Here is a 25122-nt window from a genome sequence, read left to right as displayed (position 1 = left end):
TGTGATTGCATCTGAACCAGACTGGATGTAAATGAGAGGAGAGGAAGACTATCCTGGATGGCTTTATCAGTGCAAAACTAATCTGTAATGTTGAATTGATGTCAATGGTAATAAAGGGCTATAGGAGATTCACTATCATGAGATTCCCAGATGCAAAACAAAAAATGAAAAGCTTTGCAATCTATCTATTAGATACCGGATGGATGCTCAGTCGAGAGACTCTGTGATCAAAAGAAAATATCCTGACAGCTGCACAGACGGAGGAGCCAGAAGTGGTCAGAAAATAGCTATATGATGAAACTCTAAATTAAATTCTAAAAAAAAACTAAGAAATGTCTTCTGCTGAACTGGTTAATGGTCTGGTAAGAAATCAAATAAATTCTTGTCTGTAAAGTTATCAATTCAATTTTTATTAGGTCTGCAAAGGCTTACCGAAAATAGGTTAATATAACAAAAACAAAAGTCAATATCTCATTCTTAAACCATACAAAACCATATTGCATTACACTTTAATACTGTTGATAACTCCCAACGTCTTTGTGTTTACAACACAACAAAACAGAGTGAGGACATTTTATGGACTGAGTAAAACATCATTCAAAGACTCTTAAACCACACTGTTTGCCTTTACATCCCTCTGAATGTGAATGCATACTTGTAAATATAATTTCTGGAGTTAATGCAAAACTTTGGCACAATAAACGTATTCAAGAAAAACTGTAAGCAAATGTCCTTGCAGCATTTAGTGCATGGTGAGTATATTGTAATCCGCTGAAGACTGAAGAGCATCACATGAAAAAAAGTACCAGGGATTTTGATTAAAGCGTGCACATGACAAGAAAAAGGTGATGCGTCAGTGAAGGAGAAGAGACGGGGCACCGATGCAGTTTGATTTTAGGGTACAACCACTTTGTAAGGGCTCCCGGGGATGTTGTCGTCACCCCATTTGACAATGACGGTGTAGCTGCCCTTGTCCTTAACGGTGTAGGTGACGTTATAGAGCTTGTTGCCCATGTGCTTGACATACACCTCCTCGCAAGGAGTTTGGGGTCCATGCACGCCGACCATCAGCATGTTGGAACCTGGAGAAGGCGTAAGAGGAGGATTTAATGATCGTGGTGTACAAAAGTTGCACAGGCGTGTGTGTGTGTGTGTGTGTGTGTTAGTGTTAAAACTGCACTAATCAAAATGTTGATGCAAACAATGGATGAAATGATTATGTGTAATAAGTAAGAAGGGTTGCTTCTAGTGACAACACCATAGAGAATTATCACCCGATTGCACAGTACACATCCACATTCTACTGTCTCCTTTAGCACTTTGTTTTGGTTTAAAGTCCCGTAACTTTAATGTGTTGTTTACTCTCACTCATTAACATCAGTTGCAGCATCAGTAGGCAGCTGTTTTCAGTAAAAGAAAAGCTCTGACAAAATGCATGCTACCCCATTAGCAACTAGTTCCTGAATATAATGGAGTACGGAGACGCTAAAGAGCCAGATATTTCCCTTAGGAGTCGATGGAGACCAAAGCTAACTAAAACCAGAGTAATACTGGACATGTTTGGTAGTACGTACAGTATACATCAGTATTGTGTTTACAGCTTGTTCCTCTACCCAACAGTGGCCAAAAACCAATCAGTTTTATTTTGTAGTGTAGAAACTGTGTGTGTTTGACTTATGTTTTTACTGCATTTCACTTTATCTGGGTGATCATCTCACCTGCTTTGCTGCAGTCAACTGTAAAATTGTTTTTCTGTCCGACCACAGCCTTGGACAGTCCTGTTCCACGACAAACCACCATGCTTGCATCAGATGTCAGTTTTGTTGAGGTGGTGGAAGACGATGAGCTGGAACTGTAGGCACCGCCCACTTTGGAGGTTTTAGTAACTGTTTCTACCAAGACTGAGGAGGTCTCGTGTAGGCTGTGTCCCCCTGACAGCCGAGCTCCTGTAGGAGAGACAGAGAAAGAGTGAGAGAGAGCAAGAGAGAGAGGTTATCTAATGTCATCATAATTCAGTCCAGACATTACATTATACACTCAGTATTGACAAAGATATGATGGAAGCAAAGATGATGCTGCTCGTAATGCCTGAGTTCAAGTAGGAACAGTTCATGGGGAAATTCTTATCAGTCTTGAAAGTATTTTTATGTCACATTGATGAATAAATAAAGGATTTTGTATGCGCAAAGTAGTGGCAGGATAATATTTGTGTAGTGCCAGAGAAAGACAACCTTTGTGTTAAATGTACGCTAAGCAGTGTGAACAGATGACAAGACATTTTCCTGATTTCCACACTTTTTTTCAGAGGAACATATGTTTCATAATTGAGACACTTCATGTGAGATCCACAGATCAGATGGGAGAGTGACTGTCAAGCAGACCTGTGATTTTAGCTTTGAAAGGGCTGCCCACTATGTGCTGTGGCCCTCCATATTTAATGGTGATGAGATAGTTGCCAGGTGCCATGGGGGTGTAGGTGATCTTGTAGCCTTCAGGACACTCCCGACAGTCCATCTTGACCTTAGATGGCCCATCAATGTTGACCGATAGCGTGGCAGAGCCTGCGTTACAGGTGTTGACCACAAACTCTGAGGGTGCACCTGGAAGAAAGAGGGAAATGCAGAGAAAGATGAAGAGACTGCTGAAACAGTGCACAAGATATACAATTAATTAATAAAAATCACAAGAAAACTATGCTGAAACAAACCAAATGTGGTAGATATTTGAAGTAGTGGTGGTTATATCTACCTGTGGTTCCTCCCTGCAATCCAGGACCATGCGCTGTCACCATGCCTGGGTCTCCAACCAGCCCTGGGTCTCCCACTCGCACGTTAAAGGGACTTCCGGGAATGTGGCATCCGTTAAACTTCACATCTATGGAGTGAACTCCATTCTCCCGTGGAATGAAGCAGATTGTACTCTTGTCTGAACATGATACACAAAACAAGTGGCTATATTACTTCTAAATGATGCTTACAGATTAAAAAAAAGCTAAATTCTCCATCTCCAGAAGTGTTTTTTTGTACTAAAAAGTGAGGTTGGATCGTACCACTGTCAAGCTCAGTGACATAGCATTCCTCAGAAGAGCCGGCGGGGGTGTGGATTTTGGCGTCTACGACACCTCGAGCCCCATTGCGCTGCAACATGAAGGATGCCTCTTGGTTTACCTTCAAGTCCTTCTCCTACAAAAGACAGGGAAGCATATGATCAGAATATATATATTTTCGTGCATGTGTGTGTGCCTGCACATTGAGTGACACAAAGTGTGTGACTCATCACGCCTGAACAAGAATAGATTGAGCATTTGTGTGTGAGAGGCAGAAAAGGTCAGAGTTTACAGCGAGGCTGGTGTTTATTGTTTTTGCCCTACAGGCGGACGAGCGGTCCTACCAGACAAAAGAGGTAGTGTGACATTCTAAATGTTGGTCTGATATCGCACTTCACCTGGCTTCTAGTAGTAGGAAAGCACTCTGAAGTGGCATTTCAGTCAACTAGAAATATACGTTATTAGCACTGTTGGCAATTGTTATGGAAACTGCAAAAGCAAATAAAACAAACATCTGTGAAGTGAGGATAGCAATATTGTTGTAAACTTTTCTTGCTCAGACAGAAACACAATCACACAGACTCACTGACTGCCCACATATAGAACAGCTTGTGTTGCCCCACATTAGCAAGGGACAGTTAATCCTGCCCTTCATCACTGGCCAGCATCACAGAATTCTATTTGCATGTGATACTGCTTCAACACTGGCATTCAATTACACGTCAAGGGCAAAGTGCTATTAGACAGGAATATGTACAGCCACTCAATCATTATGTTATGATATTTTGTCACTGTGCATGTCTGGTGTCTGTGAGTGTTTCATGCAACAAATTAACGTGGCTGCTTTTGTCAACTCTGTGTGTGTATGTGTGTGTGATCTTACCTGAAGGCTTGTGAGAGTGAGCCTGCGGGCCTCGTCTGACAGTGTAGCAATCGGAACGATGAACGGGCTGTCAGGGATTTGTTCGTTGTTGAACTTGATTGACACCTCGTAATCACCTGGGGAAGCAGACAGTTATTTTCTTTCACCACCAAATGAACTGAAGGAAGTATGAAGGAATTACTGAAAAGTTTAGCTTAGATAAAAAATACTATGACAAAACATTCAAATGAGGAAACACCTACACCTGTGGGCAAAGAAAGTTTTACCTGGTTCTTTCACTATGTAGGAGACACCGCAGGAACCATCCTTTCTGTCCTCAAAGGAGATTTCAGCCTTGCTGGGGCCCTCTACAGCGATGGACAGACCACCAGCACCTGCCTCTCTGGTCCAGATACTAAATTCAGCTAAAGAGGATAAAACCAAGTTTCACTTTAAGTATCAACCTTTCATGAACATTTTGGAATCATACTGTATCTTGAATAAAAAGACATGATAATAATAATTTAAAAAAAACAGTTCTTCCCACTGAGAGCATATCCACGTCCAAGGAGTTAACTTACAAGGTGCTCCAGCCACGCCTCTTTCCAGGCCTGGTCCTCCTGCACGGACCTTGTGTGCTCCTCCCTCCCCCATGGGCCCCACAGTGAACTGGAAGGGGCTACCAGGGACGTGTTGGCCTCTATACTTGACGTTGACTGTGTGGGGTCCCATTTCAGTGGGAATAAAGCGCACGCTGTAGGTGCTGCTCCCTCCATCCACAATGTCAGCATCCACTGTTTTCCCACTGGGGCTGGTCACCTGAGCCGTCATGGCCTGAGAGCCACTCTCTACTGGAAGAGGCAGAGCAGCACGGAAGAAGTGTTTGGACATTTTTCTTCTTAGTTAAAAAATACTACATATATCCTTTAATGTTTTCACATTTATAAAATTGAGTTTCAATTTGGATTCTCACCTTCAGGTCTGGCAGTGATGCCAGCAAAGCTGCTGAGGCTCTCTCTGCCGAGAAAGTCTCCAAAAACATCTCTAAATGGGCTTCCTGCTCCGCCCAACTGGGTGCTCTCCTCCACTCGTACCTCCCTCTTGGTCTCTCCACCACGGGTTTTGCTGATCTCAGTGCGCTCAGTGCGGGTGTAGGTGTGGCTGCTGCGGGTGAATGTCCTGGTCAGCCTCTCCTGAGCTGAAACCATCTGGAACCAGTTTCCTACAGCAAGGAGAAAGAAGAGAGAATACGATTGTAAGTGCATTTATTTTAAGATTAGTTGGCCGCTGCCCTCTAACCACTTCTAACTGGCTCCTGTACTCACCTGGGATCTTGAGGTTAAGGCCACATGTGCTGCCCACTGAGGCAATAGAAGACGCCTGTCTCTTTCTAGTAATACTCTCCTTCATCCTTCCTTCTCCGGTCACCTTTACTGTGAAAGGACTTCCTGGAGGGCAAAAACACATATACAGTAAACAAAATAGATTGATTTTATTTTAAGATGTCAAATGTTTTTGGTATCTTTACAAGTAAAATATTCTAACCTGGGATGTGTTTTTCAGCAAACTTGATGTTTACAGTGTAACTTCCAGGTTCTGTTGGACAGTAGGTGACTCTGCACGTCCCGTCTTCCACATCTTCACAGTTGATGTCCACTTTGCTCGGACCCTCGATTGACAATGCTAGACCTCCATAACCTAAAGGGAGATGAAAAGTAGAAGATAAGTTGAAAAAATATGTGTAGCCTTTGTGTTTTGTACGACCATGTTTGCTATGAAGGTGAAATACACCATCTCTAAATCTGCGTACCTGCGTTCCTTGTATCCACAAAGAATTCAGCCATTTCTAAGGTGTGTGCTTCCACCAGGCCTTTACCAAAAGCTTTCACTCTGCTTGCCTCGCCAATCTCTGACTGGCCAACCATGATTTTAAAAGGGCTGTTGGCCACGTGTGCGGCATTTTTCCTCACGCTCACTTCATGCTCGCCAACCTCCTTAGGGGTGAAGGATATACCTGGGAACATTAAAAAAAAAGGCAGAGAGGGAAAAAAATCAAGACAAGGAACCAGAAAAAAAGAAATCCAAATGCATTTGTCTTATCCATGTTATACTCTTCATTTTATCTTGGGTATCTGGCAAGTGACTATCTCACCAAGGTGTCTGTTGGGCAGTCTCTTGAGCAGACAGGGCTCCTCGTTTCCTGATGGTGCTCTGATACTGGCAGTCAGAGAGCTAAGATCAGTCTCTGTGATCTTCAGGGACACGTCAGCCGCTGTTCCGACATTCAGCTGTGATGTCCTGGTTATGGCGTCATCCCCTTGACATAAAAAAGGTGGTTTAGATGTTTGTCAACCCCTAAAACCTACTCTTAAACCTTATCTGAAAACCTGTTTTAATGAACACATCCACTATAAATATACAGTTCATTAAACTGGGTTGAAATGATTGATTTCCTCACCAGTGATCTTAGCAGTAAAGGGACTTCCAGGAATGTGCTTGTTGTCAAACTTGACAATGATGTTGTAGTCTCCAGGAGCTGTGGGCAAGTAGGACACAGTGCAAGTACCGTCTTTGTTGTCCTTACAGGTGATCTCAGCCTTAGAGGGTCCCTCCACTGCCAATGAAAGACCACCTGAAAGGGAGAAAAAAGAAAAACAAAAAAACAACCAGATTCTTACTTTTCTGCTGTGTATTAAGGGTTATTTGCATTACCATTAATAGCAAATTATTACCAGTAAGCAGTAAATGGGGGAACTGGGGAAGTAATGTATTTTACCTTCTCCTGCATTCTTGGTGACCACAGTGAAAGTGGCAGCCTTGTTGACCATGCCGTAACTCAGACCTGGACCATAAGCAGTCACCACTCCACTGTTTACAGCATCCACAAAGAACTGCAGAGGGCTACCTACAGTATAAGGGTTATAATCATTGGCAGACAGTAATGAGACTAGGAACTGTGAATAGTATCTAATGCATTTAATTTACAAAAACAAGAGAGAAAAAAAAACCTTGAATAAATCATTGTTATTTTTTAAGTTGACAATGCTTCCCATCCTTCTAATGCAATGTGTTTCTGACCTGGAATGTGGTTGCAGTCATATTTGATGTCCATCTCATGAAGACCTCTCTCTGTTGGCTGGTACTTTATTGTGATGGTGCCATCCTTATTGTCAGTGATATGCGGGCGGGCAGTCTTGCCTGAAGGCATCCGCACCTCACCTAGAAATGACAACGGAGTGTTGAAATGTCAGTGAAGGAAGTGTGTGTGTGTGTGTGTGTGTGTGTGTGTGTATGTGTGTGTGTGTGTGCCTGCAGAATTTTCTTTCTGTTTGACTGGTGTTTGTCACACCTGTGATTTCTCCTTGCTGTGGCGTGAAGGGGACAAGGAAGTTAACAGGACGGAAGAGAGGGTCCACAGTATCGCGGGGAACAACTGGCTCATTTGTGGCCTGTCAATACAGAAAGAAGAGAAATTGTTGGTTTCATCCACCTAAATGTCAGAACAGAACAGTACTGCAGCAGTTGGTTAAATACTCCTTTACTCACCACCACATGGAAGGGGCTCTTAGGAATGTTCTGTCCCCCAAAGCGGATGGTAATAACATATTTTCCAGGTTCAGGGGCTGTGTAGTAAATGTCAAAGGTCCCATCCCGATTTTCCACCACATCCATGTCCAGTTCCATCCCTTGTGGGGTCTGCACCTTACATGTTACCTTGCCTTTCCCAGCAGCCTTGGCATCCACTGTAATAACTGTGTCCTCGGAGGTCTGCAGTTTCTGAAGACTTGCTGTTAAGGACAGAGAGTAAAGGATAAGGAATAAATAATATAGAATAAGGATAAATGGAAAGAAGTGCTTCATAAATACATGGATTCTAGGATTTTCTTGCAATGTGTCACAGAAATAAAAACAAAGCCTCTTTTACTCACACACGCCATGTCCTCCAATAGAAACTGGAAAGAAAAAAAGTCATATTTGGAATATAAATATATAAATGCTACAAATATAATATTAGTTTTATTTATTATGTATATAGGTAAGTGGTTTTATTACCTGTGAGGAGACATTTGCTGGCGTCTCCTGTGGGCAGGGACTGGATGCGGTATGGGGAGTAGGGAATCTCATCTCCTCCGTATTTAATGGTGATAGTGTAAGGGCCTGTAGAGTCAGGTACATAGGAGACAGTGTAGGTGCCGTCCCTGTTGTCCTGGATTGTTGCATTCTTTGGCTTGCCCTCTGGGTCCTGTCAATGGACAATATTAAGCTATATTAAATGGTGACTTATGGTTAAAAAGGTACTGTGTGAAAGGTAGCTTAACCCACCAGAATCTGCACAGTGAGCAGTCCCTCCCCAGCATCACGAGCATCAATGGTGAACTCAACTGGCAGGCTTGCAGACACACCTTTTGTGTCTAGACCAGGGCCACTGGCGCGTACCTTACTGGCGTCATGCCCAGGCTGAGACATTACCTTGAATGGACTGTGGAAGAAGTAACAGACGTCTTGCTGAAGTACACTTTTTAAATAAAGCCAGACAGAGCTGAACTTTAATTAAGACATATCTGCACATACTGCCTGGCTTGACATTTTTACTAAACTCTTACTGCACCTGTGTGGGACTTCCTGATCTGCATATTTGACAGCTACAGTGTAAGGGCCATCCTGGGCTGGGGTGTAGTGAACTGTGTGGGTGCCATCGCCGTTGTTCTTCACACCAACTGGCTCTACAGTACCTGGCAGTAAGACATTATAGAAATAATTGTATACCGCCAACTATCCGTCATTTATCAGCTTAGAGTAGGCAAGAGGTTTTCATAGTAACATAACAGCATGTCCTTACCTGTTGGGCCATAAAGTTTGACATCCAGTGGGGCCTGTCCAGCTTTGGTACAGTCTGCTGTGAAAGTCTGAGGAACATGGGCTCTCACTCCAGTGCCCAGGCCTGGACCTGAGCACTTCACCTTGCTGGGGTCCACAGGGTCCTTCACTGGTACACGGAACGGACTACCAGGGATTGGGTGACCTCCATAGTTGATGTTGACATCATAGTCTCCAATAGTGAAAGGTATGTACTCCACACTGCAGCTGCCATCTTTATTGTCCTTGCAGGATATTTTTGCCTCCGAGGCTCCCTCGATGGTTAGGCCCAGGCCTCCGGTACCAGCACCCCTGAGAGAGAAGCCAACATTTTAATTTAATTGCACATGTTTGAGTTAAATTCCCACAAATGTTATCTTTAAATGTGAGCCAACAGTACCTGGTTTCCACAGTGAAACAGTTGGGCTTGTTGGTAATCCCTCCCTCCAGACCTGGTCCATAGGCACGGACCCGGGTCGGATCACATCCCTCCACCACAGATACTCTAAAGGGACTTTTGGGCACCGGTGCATCGTCATACTGCACCTCAATCAGATGCATTCCTGCGCACAAAGAGACTCATCAGTTTGAGGTTTGATGTCATACCTCTATGGCTGAATGTTCTCAAAGCAGGCAAATATGTTCTGTTATTGCCGCTTAGTTTTAACTAAGAGCCAAACTAATTCCCTTTTAGGGAGCTCAACATCTGTTTATTTATAAAAGGCTCTATCTAGTGTGCAGACATTCTAGTGAGCGTACAAGTCATTACATCTGTTCCCTATTCATTATTCTGTTACAACATTTTTCTGACAGAGCCCTCTCAGTAGGCCTATATGCCAGATTCCCAGCAGCACTTCTATGATATTAGAGCATGTCTGGTGGAGGAGGAGTGCTCTGTGAACTCTTTGCTTTGTGTTATAGGTCTCTATTAATATCCCCTGTCATTCCCCTCCTGTATAGCTGTGTGCAGGCAGCCTTCAGCACACATACCTGCCTGGTTAAGAGCTTCTGTTCCAGAGCACACTATTTATAAAACAGAGCCTCCCTGCTCTCTGCCCCTCACATCATTGCTCCACTGCATCATTCTGTATTTATACACCTCACTTTCTTGTTCTTTCTGTTACCACTCTCCTGCTTTATTCCCAAATGGTGCCCAACACAAGCACCTGTTAGTGAGTTCTCCGTCTGTCTGCATGCTCTTTTTTTAGACAGACTGCTTATGTAAAATCCTCTATCTATCTGCAGCAGGTTAGGTTTCTTAATGTTACAGATTTGACATAGATCTTACTTCCATTTTTGTTGTTCGGTGCCTCTCCACCTTATGACCCTTTAATTACACAAATTAACATACTTAAATGAAATGAAGTCATATTTTTCTCCTACCATCCTCGAATGCTGTGTACTCCACTCTATAGGTGCCGTCTCCCTTGTCAGTAACGTATGTGTCTGTGTTGGTGCCGGAGGGGCTGATAATGTGAACCTTCACATGATTTCCTCCAACCTTGTTGAGGGCACGAGCATCAACAATGAAGTGTGTTGTTACTTCTCTGAGGACCCCTAGAAGCAGAAAAGCACTTCATGTGATTTGTGGGCACAGTTATTTTAAGACTTGACATTGTAAATATGATATATATATATAGATAGATAGCTAGATAGACAACAGAGGTCAATATAAGTAACACATTTAGCTGTTTCTTAACAAGTTAAAAAAGTACATACTCAGGCTGCAACTAAGAATTCAACAGAGCCCAAGGTGACATCTCCTAATAGCTTTTGTTTCAACCCCCGTCCAAAAGCAAAATTGGAATTATAATGACAACGTTGAAATGTTGGCCATTTTGCTTGATAAATGACTTTAATTGCCTTTCTAACAATTAACTTACCATTTAATTGACTACTTCTTTATGCCTGGGTTTGATAAACCTACATGAAGTGAAAATTAATTTTAAACTTAGGTTCTTGGTATTGTTACCTCTGGGCTCCACTCCTGGCCCGTAGACATGTACCCCGCTGGTATCCACAGAGGGCTCGACGTGCAGGACCTTGGGAAACTGGGGAATCATCTGGCCGCCATACTTGATCGTGATGGTGTGTGTGCCATGGAAGGGTGGGATGTATGTCACAGAGAAGGTCCCTTCTGCTGTTTTCTGGATGTGCACTTCAGCTTTAGTCCCAGTCTCTGACACAATCTCAATGGTAAGCTCAGCATCGCCTGCCCGGGTACAGTCCACAGTAAAGGTCGCCGGTTCGCCTGCCTTGGCCTTCTCCAGGCCCGGCCCACTGGCCGTCACCTTGCTGGGGTCCAAGGCTGAGCGCACTGCAGCTTTGAAGGGAGAGCCGGGGATGTGCTGTTCAGCAAACAAGATATTGATGGCATACTCCCCAGGCTCTGTGGGAAGGTAGAACACTGAGCATGTGCCATCACCATTGTCTTGGCACTCAATCTTTGCTTCGCAGGGACCCTCCACAGTCAGGCCCAGCCCACCTGCACCAGCTCCCTTTGTGTCAATAGTGAATGGAGCTGGTTTACCCACAATGCCTCCTTTCAGGCCTGGACCAAAGGCTCGCACCTGTGACACAACAGTCAGGTCAGTTTTCTGAGATGAACTATACAAAACATCAAATATTGGTGTTATGTTTCCTGAGCCTAAAGTATAAACACAGCGTAGAACTACATGCAGCTTGTAATGAACTTTTACCTTTGAAGGATCAGCAGGCATCACTGCTTCAACCCCAAAGGGACTTCCCATCACCGGGTTGCCATCATAGCTGACATCAACCTTGTACTGCCCCTCCTCAGGGGGAATATACTTCACACCATGAGTCCCTTTGGCTTTGTCGGATTCCAGCTTGCATGGGATTGGTCGGCCAGAGGGTGAAGTCATCTTCACACCCACATTGCCTAGCCCACCTGCGCCCTTTGCGTTAACTGTGAACTCCTGATCCTTTCCAACCTCAACTTCTGCAAGAAAGATTGACATGAAACCCTTGCAAACCTTGCAATTCACTACTTTTACTTGGTGTAAATGCAAGAGTATGGTATGTAGTGTTTGTAACTTACTGGTGTCTAATCCTTCCACTTTCACCTTTCCAATATCCAGAGCTGGTGCCACTGTAATGTGGAAGGGACTCTTGGGAATGGGATCTCCTCCATGACTGACTGAAATCACCATGTTACCCTGAACAGACACAAGATGATTTGAGGCATTATTGTGAATAATATTTCCATCCTATTCTTAAAAAAAAAGCCCCACTGTACCTGTTGAAGAGCTGTGTACTTGACAGTGTAGGAGTAATCGTGGTTATCGATGATCTCAAAGTCACAAACCGCCTCTCCCGGACCTGATGCTGCAAAATGTACCTCAGGCTTGGCCTTGCCAGCTCCCTTAGTGTAGATGGTGAAGTGAGTTGGAGTGCCCACCTCCACTCCTGAAACACACGTGTTTTGTCAGTGCTTCCAATCCTAGTCAAATCAAATAATTTCTCTAACATCAAAGTAGTGAGTGTTTTCTACAAATGCAAATACCTATACATTTTGTGTGCTTGGTATTTATACTAATTCTGATTCTTGGCGTCAGTGGATCTCACCTGTCTTGTTAAGTCCGGGTCCCTCTGCTCTCACCTTACCGGCATCATGGGAAGGATCCACTTTGACTTTGAATGGACTGATGGGAATCTCCTGACAAAGCCAATCATAAAATAATCATTAGAAATGACTCAAGACTAAATACATATGAAAAAAAATATTCTACATAACTCACCAGTTTCTCTTGCACTGGAAACTGTATTCTTACCTGGTCAGCAAACAGTACCATAATGGTATATCGGCCTGCACCGGGGGGAGTGTACTTGACAGTGAAGGTGTCATTGTCATTCTTGATGATGTCAAATTCAATGTCTGCCTCGGCAGGGCCAACCACCCCTGGGGCACACTTGATTCCAATGCTGATGTCTCCTAATGGTGCATAGCAATAAGCACAGTTCAAGAAGGTCATTCAAAAATAGATGATCTGAATAAATAGAAGCTTTCGCTCCTCTGCCTAGGGCTTTATTTTAACTACATTTCATACATTTGAAATAACTTACCTCAACTTTGTCAGCTAAGATGCAAATCTTTACTTATTCTGTCCATTCTGTGGGCATTATATTTTTCAACATCCACATGACGTAGCGCTAAATTCATTAAAAGTCAATTAAACTCAGAAGTGTTTTTGTAACCACCCACACCATCTTCCTCGTACAAGCTCACCTTGACCAGCGTCCCCACAGTCCACTGTGAAGTATGTTGGCTCGTTTGCTTTGAGCCCCGTCTTCTCCACTCCAGGCCCATAGACCTTGACTTTGTCTGGATGACAACCCTCTCCAACCAGCACCTAATGAATTCAAAGTGTACTTGAGGCAAAAGCAGTTGGTTCAAGTACAACTGCTCCAGTCCTCTTACTCTTACTTTGTGCATATTTGATTTGAGTATCATTACATTAAATTGACAGAATTTTGAGTGTATGTGTGTGTGTGTGTGTGTGTGTGTGTGTGTGTGTGTGTGTGTGTGTGTGTGTGTGTGTGTGTGTGTGTGTGTAGATTGTCATGTGTCTTACCCTGAAGGGGCTGTTGGGAACGTTGACGTCCCCCCAGGTGATGATGATGGTGTGTTTAATGGACTTGACAGGGGTGTACACACACAGAAATGTGCCGTCTCCCTTGTCAGTGATCTTGATGTTAATGGTGCACCCTTCAGCGTCCTTAGCGGATACAAAAGGTGCATGTCAACTCTGGTCTGTACATACAATATAAATAACATTTTCCTATAAACAGTATGGGGAAGAATGCTCTCCGTACCTGTGCGTAGATCTTGAGGTGACCCTTCCCAGCCATGCGGGCATCAATGGTGAATTCAGTTGGTTTGTTCACAATGACTCCAGTTGGCTGCAGGCCTGGACCATATGCTTTCACCTGCAACATTTTCTTGTTTTAATGTATTTTGTTTAGAATATGATCAGGTCACAATGGGAACTTGCTTCCTACTTACACATGTTGTGTATAATTCAGTGAGTGGGAATTACCTTCTCAGGGAAGACATCATTGGCTGCAGGAAGGATGTGGGCCATGAAGGGGCTGTCCTTGATGTCCTCGTCATCACAAATGACGTGAACAGCATAGTCACCAGCCTCAGTGGGCCAATAGCGCACATCACAGGAGCCATCACCCTTATCATCACACTCAATTTTAGCCTGTGATGGGCCTTCGATGGAGAAGCCTAAACAACCAAAGAATTAAAACATTTAAAATAGATTTTTTAAATATCCACTTTTCTTCTACAAGAGCTCATGTTACTCAAGACTCACCAAGAGTTCCAACTTCAGTACCAATGGCCTCTACCACAAAGTCAGCGGATTTTCCAACCATGCCAGTCTTCAGACCAGGACCCCAGGCCCTAACCTTCTGAAATCCTGCCTCCTCACCCACCTCCACTTCGAAGGGGCTGCGACATACAAGATTACACAATATTACCAGGTGTCAATGTGAATGTGCATTGTTAACGAAGAGCTAAAGGCAGCAGTAGGACCCTACCTGCGTGGGATGGGCTGGCCTCCCCAGGTGATGCTGACTGTGTATTTACCGGACTTAAGGGGGTAATATTCACATTCATAGACACCGTTTCCTGCATCTCGCACTTTCACTTGCTCCTCTGCTCCAGCTGAGAATGAATAAAACAGTCAATATGGATTTTTATCATGTCGATGTCGAAGAGACAGTTCATGAATTTTGATTAGCATACGCCTATGTGAATGCTACCCTTCAGACAAAAAATAAAAAACAAATTGTGAATGTGAATTATTCTAAAACAGTACGAGGAGTGAGGAGTGATGCAGAGAAGAAAGAGCTGACTGACTCACTTGGTCCTTTGACTAAGACGCTCAATGATCCACTGCCAGCTCCCTTGGTGAAAACTTTGAAGTCTGCAACCTCCTTTACTCTCACACCTTTAGGTTGAAGGCCTCTGCCTGTAGCTCTGCAGGCATTTGGGTTCATTGCTGAAAGGAATAACAACAAGTGTGAAAGAGAGAAATCTTTAGCAAAGCAAACGGCAACTGAGAGTAGCCAGCAGTTGACAGCAATGTTAGTAGCAAAGACAGTAAAATATCCAATTCAAGTGGGATTCCTTAAAGTTTGACTGACAGAACCTGCAAACGAAAATGATGCTTTTTGCAGTACATATAACACAAGTGCAGAATGTTGAAAAGGACATTGACAAGAGCATTGAGGAAGCATCTGACAACATTTCAGTCAGTAGCTCCAAAATGTTGACTGCAGGCTTAAATTTAAAACTGGCTGATGCAAATTTGGACGTAATAAAACAAACATGTCAACAGCACAAGCAAATACATTTAACAGAGAAGAACAAAGCAGACAAAAATGCATAGTGGGACGCAAGAAGATGTAGCAGGCAACCACGCAGGCACGGCATTAAGCCGTGGCACCCTGATCTTAGAGAAAGCGCAGAAGATCATCTGCAGGGCGCCGCACATCTAAAGTTCTCTAAGGCTCTTCCAGCAAGCCATACTAACTTGGGCGGCCAGGTTTTTTTGGGGGTACCCCATTCCTAGCCTTCGCTCCAGGTGGGGTGCACACTGACTGAGGGACTATCTGCAGTGGGGCTCCCATGGGAGGAGCAACTGGTAGAGCTAGAAATGACAGATAGGAAGGGTTATGATTCTATACTCAGTGGCTGTTCCCAGGGGAAATAAAGATGACTGTAGATGTCAGATGGACTGATCACCGTGACACTAACAGCATGATGAGAAATCTGATTAGTCTGACAATAATTTACAACACGGACAGATGGCTCACCCTCTGCGACGTTGACAGTGAATGGGCTCCTTGGGATCTCCTGGCCTGCAAAGAGTATGTGTATGGTGTGAGGCCCTTCCAGCACGGGACGATAAGTGCAACGGAAAACACTGTCCCCCTTATTCTCCAGGATGAGCTCCACTGTGTCCTTTTTGCCCTGAGGATCGACAATTACCACACTGACGTCGCCATTACCAGCACCTGAGTGTGACAGGAAAACAATCAGTCATCAAAGGTCAAAATACATGCTGTAGCTTTAGTCTGTGTGAGAAAATCACAGTATTTCTTTTGAATTTGTGTGAAAAAGCAGCAAGCCTGTCATCTGATCACATTACTGTTGTCCACATGTGTACATGTCAGTATGTAAAGTGGTTACATTTTCCATACTAACCAGCTGTGTAGATGTCAAAGTAGGTGGGTTTGTTAGCCACATTGCCCGTAGGATCCAGACCTGGTCCCCTGGCATGGACTTTGCTGGGGTCACCCATATCCTTCGCCACATTCACTGTGTAGGGGCTCTTGTCAATGTCCTGACCAGCAAACAGCACTTTCACCTATAAAGATAAAAGCAAGACAAAGGTAAAAAATCTTTAAATAGAGTTTTGTTTTCTGTGTTGGGCTGAGTGATGTGTTGACCAAATGTACATCAGAAAGAAAATACCTTGTGAACACCTTCAACTTTGGGAACATAGGTGACAGTGTAGGATCTATTTTTGTCCTTGTTGGGTTTAACCTTAGCCTGGAGAATAATATGACAAAGTACGATAAGGTTAGATTAGATGCTACACTTTGCAAAACTTTGAAATGTAGCAGATTTATCAGAGGTGGCAAGCAGGCAGTATGCTAAGATCCCTTGTTGATCAGGTATAACTTGCCTCCTCTTTGTGTCCCTCAGGATCCTCCACATACACCAGGACCTCCCCACTGCCAGCTTCCAGAGTTTCCACAGTGAACACAGCGGGTTGTAGCACCTTGTTGCCATGAGGCTCAATACCTGTAATGTGAATGAAGAGACACAGGGTGTGGTGATATATTCTGCAAGGCTTGGGGAAATGTAGTCTATATCCTTGACGTTACACTTCCAGGATTGCACCGGTCCTGAAGGTAATTCCACAGGATGCATGTATTTCCCATTTCCTTCCGCTTTCTTTGTGATGGAATTTTAAATTTGGTGAATAAATGAGGACTATTTTTGACTGCTCCTCAGATCTCTCCAGGGTCAATTGAGACAGCTAGCGAGACAATCTGTCCAATCGGAGTATTTTGCAGCGGCTCTGTGCGGAGCTTAGCACTGCCCATGACAATTCTGATTGGTTTAAAGAAATGCCATTAAACCAGAGCACATCCCCAAATGCAATGTGGAATAGCCAGACCCAAACTTCAGGGCGCTTTGGAGGAGGGTCTGGCAAAGTGAGACTAGGAGCAATGTACATGTTAGAAGTGGGCAACATATTTAAACTCTTCATTTGAACTGTTGTGAACTGTGCAGCTGTCCATGGCTACTACTGGGCTACCCACCAGGTCCATAGGCTTTGGCCTTGTTTGGAAAAAGCTGTTTGGGCCTGAGAGAAGCTCCGGGCTTCAGTTTTGCCTTGGGGAACTGAGACAGGTAGGTCATCACTGAGTGCTCATCCACATCTGGGTCCACAATCTCCTCAGGGGCAATCACCTACCGCAAAGACAGACAACACAGTAGAGGTTAATAATGTTTGTTGTGTTTTAAGTGAAAATAAAGCTACATCCTGCAACAACTGTGACTATAAAACACCTATCCTAATTTATGTTTATATTGACAGTATTATCATTTGTAAGAGGGGTATGATTCACTATTAACACAACTTTCACTTATTAAGCATAGTGCAATGGGATTTAACAAGGATCATACTCATTTATTCCCCCCACCTCTGACTTATATCTCCCTATGGCACTTGTTTGCCTGTCTATCACACAGTGGCACAAAGCCATGCTTCACGCTGGTTATATTTAACCCCAGGACAGCAGGGTTAAGGATTGTTGCCCTCAATAAGCCAGCCAGGGGGATTAATCCTGAGCCAGACCATTCCCACATCTCCTTAAAACCACTACACTGTACAGAAGCCCCCAGGCCTGCAGAGCCAGGACATACACCCACGCCAACAGTATCTCACCAATGCTAAGCCTCATGGAGAACAGTTAACCCCGTGCCTTAGACAAACAAGTAAACAACTTGCATAGAGCACATGACAATACAGAAACTCAGAGTCTTAATCTGTTCATATTGCTATTCTGATGAGCACAGGCATATTTACACCTCTGTTTCAGGGGCTGGCTCAGAAGGTGTTCAGAAATCTCACACCTCCAGAAATTCACGAATCTAGTAAATAAAACTCTTACAGACTCACTTACTGAGTGAGAGCAACAATAAAGTAAATGGAAATATTAAAAGTGAGATGGGTAATAAATATTTCATGAGACCCTCCAGCATGATCGCCCTGGAAAAACACTGAGCTCCACACAGTACTGCCTTTTTCAGTTCAGTATTGCCTCATAGACACAAATGGTGAGGCATGTTTTTATATACAAATGTGTCTTGGTGCTTGCTTTAAATTGCTTGGAAATAATCGGTGATTGCTGAATGTTTATCCACTGAGAATAAACTATGTTGCTGATCAGAAAACAGAAAAGGCACCATATGTTTATCTTGTTGTAATGCCATGTGATATCAAACCCTCCCATCTGACACCCAACTGAGCCAAAGCAAACTAAAAAGCTCTTTGTGACTGACATCTATCGTGCATCTTACCTGAGGCACACCCAACCAGTCGTCCGCCTGTTGCATGGCTTCTTTGGCATTCTGCACAGGCTGGTTTGGGTCCCACTCAGCCCAATCAGGACACAAACCTAACAGAATGCAAACAGGACAATTAGACAATGTGTTACACTGCTGTTGCTATAATAAGGCCACTTGGCCTGTCACTATTATCTGTCTAACACCTTCTAGTACAACATTGCATGCCCTTACCCACACTGCTCTGCTCCTGTGAATATGTGTGACAAAAGAATATATCTTTCGACTGTTAAAGACGCTCTTGCACTTTCACTGTGACTAAAGCTAGCTTCCTCTGTGCTGCTAATGCCTAAATTGGATTAGCGTTGGTGATGGCCACTCACTCAAAAGGTCCATACAGGCACACCATAGAATACTAATATCCAATTACAGTAATATAGACACAGGCCCACAGTATTAACAGGGTTGAGTTTACATGCATCTCAAGGGACGAGTGTGCGGTGGCAGTACAGAAAAACCTTTGAACAGTAGAGCTGTCAGTTGGGAGGGTGTACCAGGGTGTGCTGTCCAGCATGTTACTTTTGGAGTAATGTCAAATGTCAAAGTAATGTCATGTAGTTTATAATGTAACATCACTGTAATAATGGGGGGGACGTATGCTATAGTTGTGTAAGAAAATACTGGATACACAAATAGAAATAGAAGATGCCTGTCATATAGAATGTTGGTTTCTTGTGGTCAGGCCAATTAACTTGTTTTGTACATTTGTAACTGGATTTCACGCAGAGCTGTGTTTCAGAACAGAGTGAGTTTCGTCAGTTACCCTGCTGTTTGGTATTAGCTGATGAAATAACAGAACCTTGTATGGTCAGTGCTGCAGCACTGTTTGAAAGATGCGTCTCTGCAGATCAATGGCTCATATAAACAGTTACACACTCTGCTCTACGCTCCTCTTGCTACTCTCTACCTTTTGCTTTGTGAAGCACAGCTAAGAGAGGACTCTCTAATTTTCATTGTTGAATGCAGTAGCCTGAACTGGCAGTGACTCAAACTGTGGCCTTGTGGTCCTTGGATCTGTAGCTTAGGCACCTCCCTGTGACAGATAACTCTGCATTTGATGCGGAGCCAAGCATCCCCCTTGACAGAAGAGGAGGAATGGTGCCCAAATTTGGGGGGGTTGTGTAGCAGTAAGGCTATAAACACTAAAGCCGGGCTTGTGCCTCAGGGCCCTAACCAGTGAGAGTAAAAGCGTTAGTTATGGTGGGACAGCTGGCAGGGACGTCCCCCGGTCATCAGTAACCCATCTACGGTACAACCTACTGACACTACCTGCTCTCAAGAGAGAGATTACAATGGCTGCATTACAATGGCTGCAGAATGTGTGGCAGATATATACCCCCTTATTTCTAGATGAGGAACAAAGAGAAGGTGATTCTGTGTTAGATACACTGACTGACACATGAGTGACCCCACCTTCCATAGTAATCATAGAAAACCGCTATATACAACAAGCCTTTTAACAGGCAGAGCACGTATTCTTACTCAGCATTTACTTCGCCCAGCCTGACTCAGCTGAAGCCACTACACACTTCTTACCGGGTGCACAGTTGTCGACCAGAGCTCCCAGGGCTTTGCCATCCCGCCAGTCACGGTTGAAGTTATTGATGGGCAGCTGGGGAACCTTGTTCTGTATCCAGCCCAACAGGCGCTGTTTGGGGGTCAGCTTCTTAGTCTCCTCGTCATCCTCGTCATCCCACATGGGCATAGAGATAGAGTAGTGGAGGATGAGAGTCCAGATAAGACCCAGGATCAGCTTTAGATTCCCATCTACAATGGCTTTGCTATCTGCAGTTGGACAGTAGAGCAGTAGAGACAAAAGTGTTCATGACAATTTGTAACTTCCAAAAAGTTCACATAATGCACCTTGTCTTACAGTATTTTTGGTGGTATACTATAACTGTATTTTCATTAGTGATTGTTTAAGGGCCCTTCCGGAGTGATTTGTGCAATCCACTCTAGATACTCTACTAATATAGAGGTCTACGTTCTCTATATTGTTATTAAAATAGACTTTCGTTGCTGTTCTGCAGAGTTGACCAGAAATATAAACAATGATGATTGACTGCTGAGGAGACAAGAATCTAATGCTCCGCACTGCTTCCCCCGAGCCCCTTTCTCTCAGACAGCTGTCTGGCTGAGGACCCCTGACAATCTGTCATCCAGTCACAATGGCACTCTAAGACACTGTGACAGCTGAGGATATGTGGAAGTGGATCCCTCTCTGCATAAACACCACTTGGATTTCAATTACGTCCCAAACTTGTAGCGTGAGATTGTGATAAATCAAATAGGTGGAGATTAGAGTCAATGACGGCAAGCACGCATCTTATTTTCTGAAGTTCTCTGAGGAAAAGTTTGTCAAATAAGCCATTTCAAATCCACCTTAATTTAAAAATTCAGCCATTAAACCCAAAAAAACCTCTGAGGAGCGCTTCACTTTAATGTTTCATCGAATAATCTTGGATGATACACTCCACTTAATTCAGTAAGACTTTAATACCTAGGGCACTTTGATGCCAGTTGTTTGTCACAAGACTGTTTTATTGAGACTATTTATCTTTTCATAGATGAGTGCCTCCTATCAGAGGGTAGTGTTTGATGTGACACCGTTTGACTGGCGCAGGCAGGTGGCACGATGTGCACAGTGTGGTTTTGATCCTGCTGTGTCTGGGTTTAAGAGCAACTGTGTGCTCAAAGAGACATCCATCAAATGGTATCTAGTTACACACTGTGACACATGTGCGAGTAAGCCTGTGGTGATTTTTTTAGTGGCTCTGGGTCACTATAATGAGACTGAGACATTATCTTCCGAGGGCTGCAATGACCAACTGAAGCAGGATGGAGGGAAAGGGTGCCAGGATTTATGTTATCACACCTTCTTTCTATCAAAACAGTTGGGCTGGGACAATGGTGCCAGACCCGCACACAAACACACTCACATATTAAGTCCTACACACTGTACTGGAAACACACTCTGCTAACCTTGAAGTCATATCTGTGATAGTGACCTTTGCCCTCCAGTGATCACCTGAGATAGAGCTTGCTATTGAGACACACACACAAACGGTGGCCTTTGCAGTCCCTCGGCCAAAGCCTCAGCCATGCCGGGAATTTCACTCAAGTGTGTGGCAGGATCATTAGTCACCAAAAAAGAAAAATACTTAATACCTAATAACTTTTCCTCTGTATGACTTGTGGGTTTGCCTGCAGGGTTATAATTACAGTAAGCAATAACTATTAATCTTACAATATCGATGCTTTTCATTTTAGGCTACTAGTTTCTCCTCAGTTGTTAAATATTTCCAAGAGGTGGCATTCTGTTCACTCTGGTGGAGTGAATTACTCTTCTGGTGACTCTGAGGATGTGACACATAGCCACAACAATTTTATTTTAACTTCAGCTATCTGTACCACAGTCTGATCCCTAAATCCCTCCAAAATTAATCCTCACCTCACAGGAGTTGCTGATAGCTCTGGACAGCAATTGGCGGTCAGCAAAGAATACCAGTGAGTCCTTCTGACCCCTGACCTGACAGAGATGAGTGTGTGTGCTTGTTCATGGGTAGAGGTGTGTGCGTGTGACTGCTGTCCACATGTAGAAATTAAGTCATTCTCATTAGCACAGGCCTAGTGAATTTCCAGCCCATAGTTAACCACATTGCTGCAGCAGGAGTAAGCTGACGCATTCTATAGAGACACTAGTTGGCCCTGACACAAGTTAATAACCTCAGTGGCACCTCTGCAGTAATTTTCCAATAAGCTGTTGACTCCAGCTCAATGCAGCTTTCCAGAGGCATGTGAAACCCATATCTCACTATTGGCTGACACCTGGGCTGATAACATGCCAATAGAGTAGCTACAAAATATGTCTGTGTCGGTAAAGGTTTGACAGATTTAAAAATATCAAAAGATATGAAATCCTGTTGCCATGGTTCAGCTTTTAAATATCAAAGCACAGCATCTTATTGGGCACACTGTCACTGCCATCCTTTTTATAACTTGTTCCTACTATCTAATTATAGCCCTGGCAACTTTTTATATTTGCATTTTACTACTGTATTGTTTTCAGAAGCCATTCAAGTTGAACTTACCTATTGAGACCAATTTGATATGCTCTCTGTCCAGGAACTCTAGTGCCACAGACACATTTTCCAGTTTCATCTGACGGAAGTTTGGTCTGGTGTGGTACTTTCTGTACATTTTCTTCTGGCTCAAAACTTCCAGGAGTGAAATTAGCTTCAGCCCATCCGTAAAATCCCTCTGCAGGTCGGTGACGGCCTTGTTGACGCACTTGAGGTGCTCGTTGCACCACCTGGTGAAGGTGTTCTGCTGGATCTTCTTCCATGGCGCGTCCTCGGCCAGGTCTTTCTCTGTGGCTGGCATCTCGTCGTCGTCCTCCTCTTCCCCAAAGTCGGTGGCCTGGTAATACTGTGGAGGCAGCTGCTCGTCGCTGTAGTTATTGCTCATCATGGTGGCTTTTTCCGTGTCCCCTTTTATACCTCGGTGACACTTGTGTGTTGAATTGTGCGCTTGGCAGCGCAGAAAATTTTAGCAGGTCGATGGCAAGCGCACTCTCGCGGAGGAAAGTTCAAACTTGGGAGAATTTGAAAAGCAGTTTAGAGATTTTTCGAATGTACCTGCGAAGAAGCCACTAATGTCAGGACAGTGATGGATTAAAATATCCGATTTACAATGTGCAAGGCAGCTGGTCGTCTTCTGTTTTTTTTAATTGGCACCTTCTTGACAAGTCCTTCCTCTAATATGGCCACGGGAAGAATGTCGCTTCTTGAGTATGGTGGCAGGTGAGCTGGAGCAGCACTGTCTATGACTCTGAGCGTGTTTAACTTGATTGCTGAGAGAGGAAAGAGTTGGGTATATAAAGGACCCAGGGCCACGTCACTCAGCCTCTGTGATCATAGTCTATTTGCTAATCCATATGGGTAACGGGAGTCGGGGTTGGTTTACGGAGGAGTGATTGGTCAGACCCCAGGCAGCGGCATGCTGCTTATTTTTAGGCGCTCCTATTTGGGGGGCCGGGGGCTGGACGATTGTTGCGAATGTGTGTCATGCTCAGGATCCAAGTGGCTGAACAATTGAGCTAAGAAAAGAAAGTGAGAAGTGTAGTGAGTCTCTCCATCTCCAGTTATCTTTTTACTGAGGATACTTGTAAGAAAGTTAAATTTTTTCCCAATAAATTCACATTAAATCACTGAGGCCTCGGAGAGAAACATTTGAATAGATGAGGTCAAAGATTAAGCAACTGCATTACGTGTGTTTCACAACTATCTGCCACTCCTTAGTGAAATGCATCTCTGTGTAAACAAGCAAAGGTCAATAAAAGCTCAGTGAAGGTTATGGAAAGAGAAAGAAAATCAATTTATTTGGATTTTGATGTATGCTAAAATAATTGATGTTTCTGCCGCATCAAGCAAAACGATAGTAATGACATTTATTATAGGAAGTTTGTTCAGTTGTGTCACCAAAGTTAAGTAAAGCTTTTTTTTTACTCAACAAGAAATAACAATCTTGTCTTCTTGAATTTACTGAATGCAAATGTGTGTAATCTTCAACTTTGACAGCATTTATTGATTGAAGCTGAGGTGGTGTACAGAAATACACTGAGACAGTGAACAGAATGTGCACATAGTAACGTTGATCATCTCTCTACTAAATGAGTCATTTCCAATAAACATTGTGTTTGCTGCTGGTTCAAGGGCTGTCATGGTGTTGTGACTCAGCAGTCAGTAACATGGCAGTGAATACCAGATGCCAGCACTATCCTTGATGAAGTAGTGGGAGGTAAGAATAACTGTGACACATGCACTCTTGAAATACTCAGTCTGAACACACAGGGGTCCCCATGTTGATCTCCCAAAATGTAACAAAATAATCTAGATTTTTGAAAGATTTTGCTGGTTGTTTTCCAACCATTTTTTGCCAATTTACGCTGATTTGAATCATAAACCAGAATATTGTACAATAATCATAACAATGATGAAAAATAGTGAATTCAGCTTAAATACCTGTTTTTCTAAATCATGTTTTTATCTTTTGCTGTTGTAAGACCGGGATGGCAATAATTCAATACTACCATTTAATACTTCTCCATAAAAACTGCCATGATTGATATATCATTGTTCATAGTTCTCATGTTCAAACACTAGAGGAAGAACTATTCACATATTTAACTTAAAAAGTAGCAATATGCAAATTTCACTACAAGTAAAAGTCCTGTATTGGAAAGTATGAGCATGAATGTACTACCAGCAAAATGGACATAAAGTAAAAGTACAACAAGTCCTTTTACTTTGGATTCTTTCTTAATACTGGACTATTATCACTGATGTATTACTGTGTATGCAGCACTTTATGTTGTAGGTTTGCAAGAAAAGGCAAATTTGTACTATTTTACGTACTGGCTTTATCTATAACTGCGACTTTAATGCTAGAGCTGTTTTGATCCTTCTAACGGGCACCGTGTGGTGTGCTGATCTGATTGTTTTTTCTATGCTACTGTTTTCCAGCAGCCATCTCATTTGGGCACTAGAGATGTGCATGTCTTTTTCATAATTTCAGCATATCTATTAACTGCATCATATTTAATTAGCTGACCACTGTTTTTTAAAATCTAAAACCTAAAAACTTTCTAATACTTTCAGTAGTCGTTTATGACAGTTGTCA

At 43.4% G+C, this 25122-nt stretch overlaps 1 protein-coding gene across 2 annotated transcripts; it reads right to left on the bottom strand.

Annotated features, from left to right (window-relative positions):
• Window positions 1-390: 390 nt before the first annotated feature.
• LOC116694023 (filamin-C) lies at window positions 391-23309 on the bottom strand. Of its 2 annotated transcripts, XM_032523440.1 has the most exons (47): window positions 22533-23309; window positions 19978-20226; window positions 18397-18494; window positions 17133-17283; window positions 16490-16608; window positions 16276-16353; window positions 16006-16168; window positions 15615-15815; window positions 15332-15448; window positions 14660-14797; window positions 14334-14460; window positions 14108-14244; window positions 13826-14019; window positions 13602-13715; window positions 13361-13504; window positions 13015-13138; window positions 12560-12720; window positions 12354-12444; window positions 12025-12194; window positions 11827-11944; window positions 11465-11727; window positions 10738-11335; window positions 10149-10322; window positions 9166-9328; window positions 8749-9077; window positions 8518-8641; window positions 8232-8388; window positions 7962-8151; window positions 7838-7861; window positions 7455-7696; window positions 7258-7357; window positions 6987-7127; window positions 6685-6813; window positions 6367-6540; window positions 6061-6225; window positions 5719-5922; window positions 5454-5606; window positions 5234-5356; window positions 4882-5130; window positions 4490-4759; window positions 4196-4333; window positions 3930-4045; window positions 3050-3182; window positions 2749-2925; window positions 2382-2600; window positions 1719-1946; window positions 391-1082 (listed from the first exon to the last, which is right to left on the bottom strand). In XM_032523440.1, exons 1-47 carry the CDS (start codon window positions 22909-22911, stop codon window positions 895-897), a joined length of 8244 nt encoding a protein of 2747 aa, XP_032379331.1. In that variant the 5' UTR covers window positions 22912-23309; the 3' UTR covers window positions 391-894. The 2 variants fall into 2 exon arrangements, with proteins under 2 accessions (XP_032379331.1, XP_032379333.1); XM_032523442.1 differs by lacking the exon at window positions 15332-15448.
• Window positions 23310-25122: the final 1813 nt, after the last annotated feature.

This window comes from Etheostoma spectabile, chromosome 8 (genome assembly GCF_008692095.1).
Source record: "Etheostoma spectabile isolate EspeVRDwgs_2016 chromosome 8, UIUC_Espe_1.0, whole genome shotgun sequence".
In the NCBI taxonomy this organism is placed as follows: Eukaryota; Metazoa; Chordata; class Actinopteri; order Perciformes; family Percidae; genus Etheostoma; species Etheostoma spectabile.
Note: the sequence above shows the minus strand (reverse complement) of the source record. Positions and strands in the feature narration are given on the sequence as shown.